Here is a 14734-nt window from a genome sequence, read left to right on the forward strand (position 1 = left end):
CACCCAGTAGAGCAAGGGTTTGAAACAAGTACAGGAAACCTCCTCCAAAGAGTGGCAGCTACCTTGTCACAGGAGTCTTGGCCTTGGACCACCTCCCTCCAGCCAGTTCCTCCCTCTCTGTGGCCTCCATGTCTGCAGAGAGGGGAATGATCTGAATGCCACTCTCACAGCCTTTGTGTAACCAGGGCTGTCTTTGGTGTTCTGCAGCGTCAATGAGCTCAGCGTGCCTCGGATCCTGGTAGCTGGGGGTTTTGCAGGAATCTTCAACTGGGCTGTGGCAATCCCCCCAGACGTGCTCAAGTCCCGCTTCCAGACTGGTTAGTAGGGGAGAAGAGGGGTGGATGGGGTTGGAGTGGGCCCCAAAACCGGCTGCCCCTGGGATACAGAGCTCTTAAGGTCTTAGGCACACTCCCTCTCCACAGTAGCTCTCAGCGAGTGTCTGGCCAGCATTCTCCCTTGTAGTCATTTGTGTCCTAAGAATGTGAGACTCATTTTCTTGTCAGCCTCAACATAAAGTAACTGAGAGAAGGACTTCCCTGGTGGTCCAGTGGTTAACACTCCACTAGATGGGGCATAGGTTCAATCCATGGTGAGGGAACGAAGATCCACATGCTATCCAATGCGACCAAAAAAAAGTGAGAGAAGAAGTCACATCAACCTTCCTTCCCCCAACACGAGCGGAAGGACCATTTCATTGTTCATTCTTTTCCCCATTCCCTCGGCACTAGTATGATGCAGACGTTGGTTTGTCCCAAGGTGAACTGTGTTGTCTGTGGACTGGTCCTGGGTGACCCACACAGTAGCCTCTCCCTGGTGCTGGGACCCTGCAGGAAGACTTGACTACAAAATTGTCCCCATGTTGGTCACCATGGTCAGGTGAGAAAGCTTCCTGAAGCCTTAACAGTTGGGTTCTGCCCACAGCGCCTCCTGGGAAATATCCTAATGGTTTCAGAGATGTGCTGAGGGAGCTGATCCGGGATGAAGGCATCACATCCTTGTATAAGGGCTTCAATGCAGTGATGATCCGAGCCTTCCCAGCCAACGCGGTGAGTGATTGGCAAGAGCTATGATTTTTCCATTTGGGGCTCAGAGCAGAGTGCAGGTGGACCTACTTTTGCTTGCTTCTGAGACTGAACTGGGGGCTCAGTTTTTCTGGAGTCCCACCCTCAGCCAGAGCCTCCTTATTTGTCCCCTTTCCTGAACCTGTCAGAAGAATTACCTTTGTGATTCTCCAAGGTGAGGAGTTTTAACTTCCTGGCCTGACCATCAGAAGTGGCCAGTTGTGGGACATGCATTTTCTTTCCCTATTAGGGATGAGAAAGCACAGCTTGATTCCATGACTTGAGCGGGGAGTAAGATTAGGAAGGGGTTTTGGTCCTGACAGGGCCAGCTGAGCACAACGCTGGGGGTCTCTGTGAGTAGTCACACTCTTGTTGGCTTTTCTCTTCCTTCCAACCCCTTCTCAGGCCTGTTTCCTGGGCTTTGAAGTTGCCATGAAGTTCCTTAACTGGGCGGTGCCCAACTTGTGAGGCTGAAGGCTGCTCCAGGTTTCAGGATGCCAGAAGTTGTCATCCAGGAGGAACAGTGGGCAGGACTAGGCAGTCCTGAGGTGTGAGGAGAGGGGGATGGTGGGATGAGAGCTCTGTGCATGGACCTGTCGAGACCATTGTCTTAATCACACCCTCTACCTGGTGTAATTTGCCATTTTGCAACTTGAATCCTCTCTTGTCAATTTAAGGAATCTCATGAGGACTTGGAGGTGGAGTAAGTAGCTCCTAGACCACATACTACCTGTGGCCAGGGTGCTGTCTGCCAGTTGACTACTGGCCCTCCTACACCCAAAATACTCTTCAAGAAAGAGGCACTGTCCACCTCTCACTGGAGACACTCTGCATGTTTGTAGTCAGCTGACTAGGAGCTGGGGCCTTCCTGCATCCTTAGCCAGGAGCACCCACCAGGGTGTCCTCTAATCCTGGCTTGCACAGCTCCAGGTCCTCATGGGAATGTGGATCTGAGACCCACATCTGTCTGTCCAAGCAGACTGAGCAAATGTGCCTAGGGGCAGGGAGCCTGTTAACACTCGGGTTTTGTTTTGTTTTTTTAATGCATGCAAGTAATCAGAATTAAAACTAGAGTAACCTAATTTCCCAGGAGTTAGTGGAAAGCTTTTCCTCCTACACAGCGTGGAGAGTTTTGAATAGACCATCCCAGCTTGCTAGGATAAGTGAGAAAGTGAGAAAGCCCAGGGTGTAGGAAGAGTCTTTTTGCACACTCTTTTCTCATGAGAGCGCCCTATTTGAACAGGAAATAATAAATATTGTTTCTAATTTTCGCATTGTGTGAAATTTTTTTCTTTTGATTCTGGGTCATTTCAGCAAGCAGCCAGGGGCCTCTCCGTGGAGGCTGTTAGGCATGCAGCAGCCTTCCCTGGATGGGATTCAGGCAGCAATTTCAGCAAGAGAAAGAGGAAGAAGTCTTGGCCCACCGGCCTTCCCAGACTGCCCCCCGGCCCAGCTCCTGGAGGGTCAGATTGGTGGGGTGAGATATGGCAACCTGACTGGTAACTGTTCCCATAGCTCTTGGGGGTCGCTATATGATCTGATGTCTGGCCTTATCAGGCTGAAGATGATGACCCAGTGCAGCCAGGGGAGATGAGGGAGTCAGAGTGGAGAGTGACATGCTAGTCCGTCCTTAGCTGGGGGAGGGAGAGGCTACTAGAGTTGGGCTTCTCTGGCTTTGTCCCATCTGGCAGTCACACTTCCGCTGGCACTTCCCGCCTCACTGCAGCGCACAGAGATCCTTGGACTTTGGCTTCAGAGCTATCACTCAGCATAAATGGGTGAGAGGGGGAAGGGACCCACCCCCATCTGGGAGTGGGTGTGGCCAATTTGCCCGGAAGCTGAAGATTTGGGGGTTTAAGGAAGGAAGCTTTATTCCTGGGAAGATATTTCTGAATGATGGTCAAGTAAAAAAAAATAACTGTTTCAGGGATGAAAATTGTTTGCTCTCTTCCTGGGAAGATTAATTAATTCAGTGTTACGCTTTCCCGTCTCATGCTGCAGGATAGTTTTGTTTAATCTCTCGAGGATGGGGAGATGACCTCCAAGGTGTCTCCTGAAGCTCTTCTCGGCACTGCTCAGTCCTTGAGACAGTCTTGAGAATTCAACCTTTTCCTGGGAGCCCTGGGAGTGCGTTTGCATTCTAGCTAAATGCCAGCCATTCCCATGGCTCAGGATCACTTTTAGAGTCTCCTGCTTCTGAATAATTTGCCCTTTCAAACAGCTTCCATTTGAAAGTGGAATATTTTGATTCTTTGATGCTAGTGCTGGTGGATCCTTTTACTCCTCTGGGGATTCAAGAGATGTGAAGTCAAAAAAAGGGAAGCCCCTGGAGGCATATGTGTGAGGGGAGCAGAACAGATGGTGAGTAACTCCCTTCTGGCTGACACTTCCTGTTTATGATGCACTTTGAAATGCCACCTGTTCCTGATATATCTCTTCTTTCCTTGATGGGGGTAAGGGTGGGGGAGAGATTGGGGCCCCCTTAAGGAATTTCTTAGACTGCTACAGACAGCCTTAAGTAGAAGCCAGTAATAGTTAAAACAACCAGCCAGTGAGAACAGCCTTATGCAAGCACAAAGAGGAGTATAACTGGGTCAAAGGTAAAGGACAGAGGGGAGGTTGTTCCAGCCTCAGCCTGTTAGAAGCAATAGCAGCACCATTTCTGCTGTAAGGTCATAGCATCTCTACCCACAGTTCTTTTACCACAGTTCTTTTAGGCTCGAGCCCCCTATTCCTTTCCTAACCTCTTCAGGGATTCATTCTCATCTCTTTACCCCATGTAACTCAGGGTTTGGGCTTCCTAGTGGCTCAGTGGTAAAGAATCCTCCTGCTAATGCAGGAGATGCACATTTGATTTCTGGGTTGGAGAGATCCCCTGGAGAAGGAAATGGCAACCCACTCCAGTATTCTTGCCTGGGAAACCCCATGAACAGAGGAGCCTGGTGGGCTACGGTCCAAGGGGTTGGAAAGACTCAGACACAACTTAGCAACTCAACAACAGCAACAAACTCAGTGTTTAATGGGTGGGGATTTATACGTCCACTTTCAGATGTGGAAGCCAAAGCTCAGATAGGGTAAACTGATCTATCAAGATCACCACCAAGTGGATATCAGAGTGTGGCTGACAGAGTGGTGTCTCAGTGTCCACAGGCCTGAAGAAAGGTTTGTGACATTATCAGCAGTCCTGAATTGCTTGACCCAAACTCCAAGAGCCTGCCTGTACTGCAGGATCAAAGCCCGGGCAGCTGGCCTGTGAATCAGGCCAGGGACGGCACACAGAGTCCCAGCAGACACAAGGAAGGTCAAGGGTTCCCCGAGGGCTCCTTTTTTCTAACTTCTTTGCTCTAGTTGGCATGCAGGCCTGTGGCTCTCCAGCCAGGGCTCTGCTTTGCTTCCCAGGTTCTGTCCTTGCTCTGAGATGTCTCAGAGGCAGACCCTAGGTCCACTCTAGAGACTGACACTTTCTCGGGACAGTGTCCAGGGTGGAGCGGGTGAGTGGTGGTCATAAATGGCTCACAAGTGTAGAAGTAAGCAGCCCAAGAATTAACTGCTCCCTTGAGTATTGGTGCTTACTAAAATAACTGGACCAAAGGCAGTGGCTTCATGGGGGAGGCACTATGAAGGCTTGGGTGAGGGCAGAGGAAACAGTGCACTTCCTCACTCCCCTCTGGCCACTGGAGGCTCATGGACACTTCTAATGCAAAATAAGCTGAAGCTGAAACTCCAGTACTTTGGCCACCTCATGCGAAGAGTTGACTCATTGGAAAAGACCCTGATGCTGGGAGGGATTGGGGGCAGAAGGAGAAGGGGGCGACAGAGGATGAAATGGCTGGATGGCATCACCGACTCGATGGGCATGAGTTTGAGCAAGCTCCAGGAGTTGGTGATGGACAGGGAAGCCTGGTGTGCTGCGATTCATGGGGTTGCAAAGAGTCGGACATGACTGAGTGACTGAACTGAACTGAACTGAATGCAAAATAGAAACAGGTGGTGGTAGATACTAAGTATGCAGGGAGACTGGGCCAGGGAACTGGCATGTAGAGCAGGTCAGATGAACAACAAGTCCCAGGAGATGGGTGGGGGTTGGGCTAGGCTTAGAGAAGCAGCCCCTTGGGGCAGAGGAGAGGGAGGTGTTCCTGCTGGGGGTGATTCCCCCAGAGCAGGTGGAGGGCATCAGAGGGCAGACAGTGAGTTAACCAGAGGTTCTGGGCCAAGAGCAGGGTGTCCTCCAGAGAAGTCTAGGGGACTGTGAGCATCTCCCTTCTTCCTGGAAAGAGTCGGGGAAAAAACCTTTTAAATCATGAACCTGTCAAGAGCACAGGAAATAACTGTTCCATTGGAAATAGCAGTTGGTACCCTACCCATGTTCATTATCACCAGTCTCACTGCTCTTAGACTAACAGGTGCCCCACTTGAGTAAGCATAGTTGTAAACAATTCTGAGAACTGGCCCCATGGTGTCCATGTCTGTTCTGAGGTTGGTGGTGTGGCAGCCCATGCAAAATGATGACTACCTTCTGGGTGGTGAGTATATCTGGGTTGAGTAGAGCATCTTGCAGGACTCTGGGACCTCCTCTTCTGTCTATCATGTCTCTGTATTTCTCTTGCTTTCGAGGGTCTCTGCTCTTGACCTTTCCCACCCACCATTACTGGCTGTTGGCAGCTGTTTGCCAGTTACTGGCTGCCTGTGGGTTCAGTTGCCATGGTAACCCCCAGTGGTGCTGGTGGACAGGCTTGAATGAAGGCAGTCCTAGAAGGGTAAGGATAGAAGATGTGGGGCTTGGGCTTCTTGTAATCTCTCTTGTTCCAAGGCCCTGTTCTTTTGCCAGCTCAGCTGGGCCTTCATGAAGGCCCTGGGAACTCTCCTTGCTATTGAAGGGTTTCTCTGAAGGGGCAGAGATGGATCCCTGCTCTGAGGACCAGGTGCAAGGGGAGGAGAGTCAAGCTGGACCTGGAGGCTGGCTCTCCATCCTTCCTCTGAAGCTGGTCTTCAGAGACAGGTGAGGAGCAGCTATGCAGTTCCCGATTTCTGTGGTCCTCACTTCCTCCAGGTCTGAGGATGCCTTTGAATGCCATGTTTTCTGGCTGGCTGGCAAAGCTAGGGTATCTGAGACTAAGCCAGGAGGACCAACCTCCTTCAGGCAGAGGCTGCCCACAGCCAGCTCTGTTATCAGTCTGGAGTAGCTTCCTCCTACCCTGTTTGCAACTGAGGTTGGAGTCCTAATTGTACAGCTGCCTGTCCCCCTTTCAAATGTATAAAATCTGACAAATGGGCAAACTAGAGAGTGGAGTTGTGAATTTGCTTTTCTAGAAGGTCAGTGGTAGGATTTCCTGAAGTGGGTCAGATCCCCAGGTGTGGCAGGGCAGTGGGAGTCCCACCTAGGTTTCCTGAGGATGGGCTGACTCCTGGAAAAACTTGGGTTAGTCTTCACAGGAGCAGAGAAGAGTTGAGGAATCCTGCCCCTCCAGCTTTTCATTGCCCTGTCCTTACTGAAGTCTTTGTATTCTGAGATCAGACACATAGCTTTGAATCAAAGGATCCTAGTTCTGAGACTGAGATCAGGAGAGCAGTCTCACTGGCTCTTCTTGCTGTGTGAAAATTTATTATTCATTTATTCAGTAAATCTTTTGCAAGACTGTGCGATAAGGACCCCAGCAGAGAATGAGCTGGACACTACCCCTCCCCTAACAAAGCTGATGGTTCAGGACTTCTCCCAGGAGTCCAGAAACTTGTCCAGGGAGCACCAGTGGGGATCAGGTATTCCTGCTTCTAGACGCTCAGTTCCCAGCAGCACTGAGCTCCTGGGTGTGTGCCAAGACAAAATGAGAGGTCCTAGTGAGGATTTAATTAATACTGGGTAATTACCAGGTGGAGCTTAACCATCCCAAATGCCTTTCAGATTCCCAAGGCTATATCTAGTCACTTTTTGACTTGGCCCAGCAGAGAGACAGAGGATGCTGTCCCATGCTTACTGGGACTTTGGTCAGCACCTGGGCTGTGTTATGGACACACTGGGAAGGTTTCCACTTTTTTCTCTTCCTTTGCAATCTGCTGTAGGTGAAGGTGCAGTTTGGGAAATAGCATGGCCTCTCCCATTTGCCTAGGCCCCTTCCTAGGGACAAAGGATAACAGTGCCTTGCCATCTGCTCAAACACCATCAAGCAATGCTGACCCAGGGCCCAGGGCCCAGGGTCCAGGACAGAGTATGGGGAGAGAACGGGTGTGCAGACCTAGTCCTGGGAATCCTGATGGGAATCCTCAAGCAGAGAAACAGGCACAGTGGTCATTCCTGCCCTAGGCTTTATTCCCTTTTCTCAAGGAACATATTTCGAACTCATTCTTCCAGATTTATCTGCCGGTGGCTCCCAAATTATTATATCATCAAAACTCCTACTGCCTACAAGGCCTTCTTTCTTTGACATCTCACAGACCTCCTGCCAGACTTTGGAGGGTCCTACGGTCATGCCACCAGGCCACCCAACAGTCAGGGTGGTTGTGACTTTCCCAGGTCTTTACTCTTGTTGTCCTCTATGCCCACATGGCTTTCCGCTGGCTCTTCCTGTGGTTAGGTCCTGCCCAGGCCTCGGAGTCAGCTTGAATGTCACCCCCTAAAGAGGGTCCCCTTGTTCTCCACCATATCTGGAACCGCACCGAGATGGTAAGGTGGCATTCTTGCGTCTGGCTCTCAGCTATGTCCCAGGTACCCAGTAAGGGCCGGCAGATGGTTGGATCTTAGCGCGTGCTGAAAGAAGAAAAGAAAGATAAGAGGCACTAACACTCCGCTTAGCGGGTAGACCTCTCATCCTTGCGCCTGGATCGCCAGGGTAGCGGGGCGAGCGGACGGCCCCTTGGCGCAAGCGCACTGAGAGCCGGCGCTCGGCGGGAGCGCGCACGCCCGCGGCCGCGTGCGTCACAACCCGGGCTCCCGCCCCGCCCGTCCCGCTCGCCCGCTCGTCGGTGCCCGCGGCGGCGGCGGCGGCGGCGGCTGCCCAGTGACAGCGGCGGCGGCACCAGGCCGGCCGGAGTAGCGTAGGGTGGTGGGGCCCGGAGACACACACCCGGCCAAAGGGCGGCGTGGCGCGAGGAAGGCCCTACCCGGGTCGCGCGTGAGGAGACCTCGCGGGCGCCGGGCGAGAGGCCGGCGTGAGGGAGCGCCCGCCCAGGCGGTGGCCGCCGGCCGCCCGGTCCCGCCTGCCGCCGCCGGCATGAGCCACATTCAGATCCCGCCCGGGCTCACAGAGCTGCTGCAGGGCTACACCGTGGAGGTGCTGCGGCAGCGGCCACCAGACCTCGTCGACTTCGCGGTGGACTACTTCACCCGCCTGCGCGAGGCCCGCTCCAGAGCCTCCACCCCGCCCGCTGCCCCTCCTTCCGTCTCCCAGGATTTCGATCCCGGCGCTGGCCTGGTCGCCGACGCGGTGGCGGACAGCGAGTCGGAGGACGAAGAGGACTTGGACGGTAGGCGGCGGGCTGGGCGGGGGTTCGCCGTGGGGGGACGGAGGGAGCGGTGCCGGGGGGCGGGGGTCTCTCGAGATCCAGAGAGGGGCTGCGAGGGGCCAGGCCCGCCACCCTGGGCCGGGACCTTGGAGCCCGCGAGGGGAGTTCGACCGGGTTCCCCGAGCCGCCGGCGTGAGCCTCGCGTGCGCCACTTCCAAATTGAGCTCGGCGATCCTGCCAGCCCCGGAAAGCAGCGAGCGAGTTGTCAGATTCAGCTCGAGGGAAACGTGCGCGCTTTCGGCCCGCGTGCTGGCGCGGGGCCGGAGGGGCGTGGAGCCCACGGCCGCCTCACCTCGGCTGGAGACGCTTCGCCCGGTTTCGCTGCGAAGACAAGAACGTTCGTCTACCCCGACTCGGGTTTCCTAACCAGGACGGTAACTGGGGAAATAACTCATTTTGTTAAAAGTTATCGTGCAAAACTTTAAGCGTAGACGGAAATAGAAAAGGTGACACGAACTCCCTATATGCCGTCACCCACGTTACACAGTTGAAATATCTGTCACAGATGTTTCATCTATACTTTTTTTTTTTTCTCCTCCTTTGCTGAAGTATTTTAAAGCAAGTCTCAGCATTTCACCTTCTTTCAGCCTTGGATACTTCAGTATGCATTTCTTCATGGACCCAGGGAATATATGTATAAAGATATATTTCATTTGCCTAAAATGATTGGATCAAATGTGGTGAGGGTCAACAATACAATTTTTTTCTCATGTGGTGCAGGAAAGAAGATTAGTAATACCTCTATATCTGATTTCAGCAAGATTGTCAAAAAGCAATTCCGTTTTCCTTGATGGCTTCAACATAGGCTTTGTCAGTTTAACGATAGAATTACCCTAGTTTTGAACAACCAGAATTTAACAAAACAATGAAAACATTTGAGAGACAAAGTTAGAGACTTTTGTTTACTAGCTCACACTGAAAAAACCCCAAACAACCTAGTTTTGAGTTGAATCCACATTTAAGTTAGGCAGGCAGGGAGTTAATTATTGGTCATTGCTATTGCAGGTTGTAAGGTTCAGTGCTGTGGACAACTTCCCTTAGTTTATTCACACTAAGAATGGAAATTGTTCGACCATGTTACCCTGGCTTTAATGCACATTAAATTATTGGTTTTTCACCTTAATCCTGGAAATCAGAAATTATTTCACAAATCCCTGCCACAGAATTGCTTTGTGGTCTAAGACAAACCGTGGAACTTGTCTGATTTTTAATTTGCTTATCTTTAAAATAGGGTTAGTGACCACAATCTCTCAGGAATAAATGTGTTTTTAAAAGATTTATTTCAGGAGTGACTTCTGCATTTGTTTCACTGTCATAACAATAAATCACAAAGTTGTGACTTACTTTGCAACAATCTTTATTTACCCAAAACATTATTATTTTAGCTATTAGTCTGAAGTGCGTAGAACAGAATTTCCAAGTTTTGTGTCATGTCTTCATTTTTTGGTCATTTTTTATATCTTTTTCAAAGTTGAATTGACTTGAATCTTTGTAACCCTGTGCTTTATTTTACTGGTATTTAATTTTTTTGAATATATCTCTTCAGTGGCTGTGCTAAGTATAATTATAGAAGTCAACACAAGGTGAACTTCTATTTACAGATAATAGACTAAAAATACACTGCACACAGTGAGATACCACTTCATACCCATGCGGTTGACTTTTATGAAAAAAAAAAAAAAAAAAGAGCAAGTGCTGGTGAGGATGTAGTGAAATTGGAACTCTTGCTTACTGCAGGTGGGAATGTAAAATGTCCTGGCTGCTATGGAAAACTGTTTGACTTTTCCTTAAAAAGTTAAACATAGAAATACTGTATGACCAAGCAATCCCACCATGTATATACCCCCAAAGAACTGAAAGCAGGGAGTCAAACAGATACTTGTAACCTGGTGTTCATTGCTGCGTTATTCACAATAGCCAAAAGATAGCCCAAGTGTTCTATAGACAGATGAATGGATAAATGTGGTATGTATACAAAATTTGGTATATATGTATAATGGCACACTATTCATCCTTAAAAAGGAATGAAATTCTGATGTATACTACAGCATGGATGATTTTTTTTTTCTAACAACGTTTCATATTTATTACTGAGTCTCATAGACTGATAGTGAGGAAACAAAGAACATCAGGAGCCAAGCATTACAGTAGTGATGTTCTCACTGTGATTTGGCTGGTTAAAAAAGTGGTCTTAACCTGTGTGCCACTTTTTATGTGAGGCTTCTTATAGACCCAGCTTGGTTCTTCTCCAATGTCTTCTCTGGGAATTGTACCTGATCTTATTGCCAGTTTTCATTCGAATCCATTGAGGAATGGGACGAATCTGCTTTTTTTCTTGGCTAGGAATCACTTGATCCTGAAAGTCTTGAGACGTCATGGTGAGGAGAGAACTCAACCGCACATAGCATGGCGGAGAAGAGAAAAGAGGAGGAGCATGGATGATTCTTGACGACATTATGCTAGTATAATATGCTAGACACAAAAGGAGAAATATTGTATGAATCCATTTATATGAGGTACCTGGAATAGGCAAATTCATGGAGACAGCAGAATAGAGATTACTAGGAGCTGGGGAGAGTGGACAGTGGGGAGTTACTGTTTAATGAGAGCTGAATTTCTGTTTGGAACGATGACAAAGTTCTGAGATTGGATAGGGGTGATGGTTACACAACGTTGCGAATGCACTTAATGCCGTGAATTGTACACTTAAATGGTTGAAATGGTAAATTTTATGTTATACAGAAAACATATGTTTTTGAAAAGATAAGAAAAGAAATACTAGGATGACCAAAAAGTTCATTCAGACTTTTCTGTAACATCATACAGAACACATTGCATAGCCAGTGATTAGGAACATTAGGATAATAAGTCCACAGTACCTAAAATTAGAAATAGAGTATATAGTATTAGAACCACAATACATCAGAGAGACTTTACTTAGTAGGGCTTCCCTGATAGCTCAGTTGGTAAAGAATCTGCCTGCATTGTCAGTTGGTAAGGAATCCGTCTGCAATGCAGGAGACCCCTGTTCGATTCCTGGGTCAGGATGAGCCTCTGGAGAAGGGATAGGCTACCCACTCCAGTATTCCTGGGCTTCCCTAGTGGCTCAGCTGGTGAAGAATCTACCTGCAGTTCGATCCCTGGGTTGGGAAGATCCCCCTGGCAAAGGAAAGGCCACCCACTCCAGTATTCTGGCCTAGAAAATTCCATGGACTGTATAGTCCATGGGGCTGCAAAGAGTCGGACACGACGGAGCGACTTTCACTTTCACTTTACTTAGTAAGGTCCTGAGTGGCTAACCACCAATTCAGTTTATAAAACTGTATGCTACTAGAAACACTCAAAAAGCTTCATTAATTGTTATTGGTTTAGTTTAACAACAGTTTGATATCAAACAACACATCAAATATGAAGTATTAGAATGAATATTTCATTCTTGGGAAAGCCTGAAGAGTTCAGACTTTATTGACTTATTAATAAGTTACTCTGACTGCATCCTCATAAGAACAATAACTTGGCATCTAGACTTGATTCACTTCTATAATTACAGTAAAACATTTACATTTGTGGGTCTCAGCATTTTTTTCTTTTTTGGTTTATGGAGACATAATCCATATACCACGTAATTAACCCATTTAAAGTGTATAGTTCATTGGTTTACTGTATCTACAGATATGTACAACTGTCACCACAGTCAGTTTTAGAACATTTTTATCACCCCACGAAAGACACCCCGCACACTTTAGCCATCACCTGCCCACATCCCTGTTCCCCTCAGTTTTAGGCAATTACTGATTTCCTTCCTGTCTCTATGAATGCGCCTATCCTGGCCAATTAATTTAAATGGAATCATAAAATATATGGTCTTTTTGCTTCTGGCTTCTTTCACTTAGCATAACGTTTAAAAAATTCATCAATATTGTAGCATATATTAGTGCTTCATTCCTTTTTATTGCTGAATTCTGTTCTGTTGTATGAATCTACCACATTTTGTTTATCCATTCAGCAGTTGATGGGCACTTAGATTGTCTCCACTTTTTTTTATTATTACGAATAATGCTGTTGTGAACACTTCTGTGTATAAGTTCCAGTGTGGACATGGGTTTTCATTTCTTTCTGGTATATACGCAGTAATAGAATTCTTGCACCATATGGTAACTCTTATACTTCATATTTTGAGGAACTAATTGTTTTCCGAAAGTGGCTGTGTCATTTTACATTTTCTAACCAGCAGTGTATTGAGGTTCTGATTCCTCCCCATCCTTGTCAACACTTTTTATCTTCTTTATTATAGCCAACCTAGTGGGTAGGAAGTCATAGCTACCTCACTGTCGCTTTGCTTTGCAGTTTCCTAATGATATTGAGCATTTTTCCATGTGTTTGTTGCTCATTTGTGTATCTTTGAAGAAATGTCTATTCAGGTCCTTAGTCCATTTTTTAAAATTGGTTTGTCTTTTTATTGTTAAGTTCTAAGAGTTCTTTGTATATTCTAAACAAGTCCTTTATCAGATATATGACTAAAAAATATGTTCTGCATTTAGCAAGTTGTTGTTTTACTTTTTTGATATTGTCTTTTGAAGTACAAGTTTGTAATTTTTATTAGGTCCAGTGTATCATCTTTTGTTGTTTGTGCCTGAGGTATCTTATTTAAGAAGCCATTGCCAGACCCAAGGTCAGGAAGATTAACTTCTCTGTTTTCTTGTATGAGTTTTACAATTTTAGCTTTACATTTAGGTTGTAGTACTTTGGGGTTTTTTTTTTTTTTTTTTTTTTTTGGCTACGCAACATAGGAGATCTTAGTTCCCCAAGCAAGGATTACACCTATGTCCCATGCAGTGGAAATGTGGAATCTTAAGCACTGGACTGCCAGGGATGTCCCTAGGTTGTAGTACATTTTTGTTATTTTTTGTTTAAGAAGTAAAGTACTTCATTCATTTGTATGTGGTTTCTCTAGGACCACTTTTTTTTTTTTTTTAAATATTTATTTATTTGGCTACACCAGATCTTAGTTGCACCATGTTGCAACTTAGTTGCGGCATGTGGGATCCAGTACCTTGATCAGGGATTGAACCTAGGCCCGCTGCACTAGGAGCACAGTCTTAGTCACTGCACCACCAGGAAAAGTCCCAGCACCACTTATTAAAAAGACTATTCTTTCCCCATTTAATTGTCTTGGTACTCTTGTTGAAAATCAGTTGACTGTAAATGCTAGAGTCTGTTTTGAACTCTCAGTTCTATTCCATGTGTCTGACTGTGTGCCATTCTTGCATTCTTTGACTACTGTAGGTTTGTAGTAGTTTTGGAATCAGGAAATGTGAATTTTCCAGCTTTGTTCTTTTTCAGAGTTTTGCCTATTTGCATCTCCATATGAATTGTAGGATTAACTTGTCAATTTCTGCAACAAGGCCAACTGGGATTTTGATAGAAATTGCGTTGAATTTATAGATTAATTTGACGAGTATTGCCTTTTAACAATGTTAAGTCTTCAGATCTGTGAATATAGAATGTCTTTTCATTTATTTAGGTCTTCTATAATTTCTAAATTAAAGAACCACAAGTGTCTTATAGTTTTTAGAATGTAAGGTTTGCACTTCTTTTATTAAATTTATTCCTAAGTAATTTATTTCCCGTGAAGTGATTGTAAATGAAATTTTCTTAATTTCATTTTCAGATTGATCATTGCAGATGTATAGAAATACAGTTAATTTTTAAGATATTGACCTTGTATCTTGCAGTCTTGATGAACTTATTTATTAGTTCTCTAGTTTTTTAGTGGATTCCTTAGGATATTTCCCCAGCATTTTTTATTGCACAGTATATACCACATAACAATTGGAGTTGGTTTAAGTTGCCTTATTGGAACTTTTCTGAGACTTGCTTAATAATAACAATATTTCTACAGTTCACATATCTGGGTCTCTCAGGAGGATTTTGACACAGTTGAACCAGCCCTCTTTGAAAATTTTTCCCCTCCTTGGCATCGGTGTCTTTATTCCCCTGTGTCTTCACTCTCTCACCTCTGTCCTTCAAGTGTCTGTTGATGATCCCCAGAATTTGGTTTGTTTACTGTTTCTCCCTCAGTGACAGTTCTCTTCCTAAGCATTGAACCTGCCTTGAACCTGAACCTCCAGAATCAAAACTTGCTCTGTTTGACACACATCCTGTTTATGGTTGTC

The 14734-nt window shown here is 46.6% G+C and overlaps 2 protein-coding genes across 2 annotated transcripts in view; both read left to right on the top strand.

The window, feature by feature from the left end:
- SLC25A20 (solute carrier family 25 member 20) overlaps nt 1-2332 on the top strand; it is a 35074-nt gene extending 32742 nt beyond the window's left edge. The window contains exons 7-9 of the mRNA XM_065933755.1: nt 208-317; nt 922-1046; nt 1467-2332. Of these exons, the coding sequence (XP_065789827.1) occupies nt 208-317; nt 922-1046; nt 1467-1529 (298 nt within the window). The 3' untranslated portion in view covers nt 1530-2332. The remainder of the gene's footprint in view (nt 1-207; nt 318-921; nt 1047-1466) is intronic.
- A 5661-nt stretch (nt 2333-7993) lies between these two features.
- PRKAR2A (protein kinase cAMP-dependent type II regulatory subunit alpha) overlaps nt 7994-14734 on the top strand; it is a 70924-nt gene continuing 64183 nt past the window's right edge. The window contains exon 1 of the mRNA XM_065933756.1: nt 7994-8519. Within this exon, the coding sequence (XP_065789828.1) occupies nt 8267-8519 (253 nt within the window). The 5' untranslated portion in view covers nt 7994-8266. The remainder of the gene's footprint in view (nt 8520-14734) is intronic.

The sequence above is a fragment of the Muntiacus reevesi genome, chromosome 4, assembly GCF_963930625.1.
Source record: "Muntiacus reevesi chromosome 4, mMunRee1.1, whole genome shotgun sequence".
Lineage (NCBI taxonomy): Eukaryota > Metazoa > Chordata > Mammalia > Artiodactyla > Cervidae > Muntiacus > Muntiacus reevesi.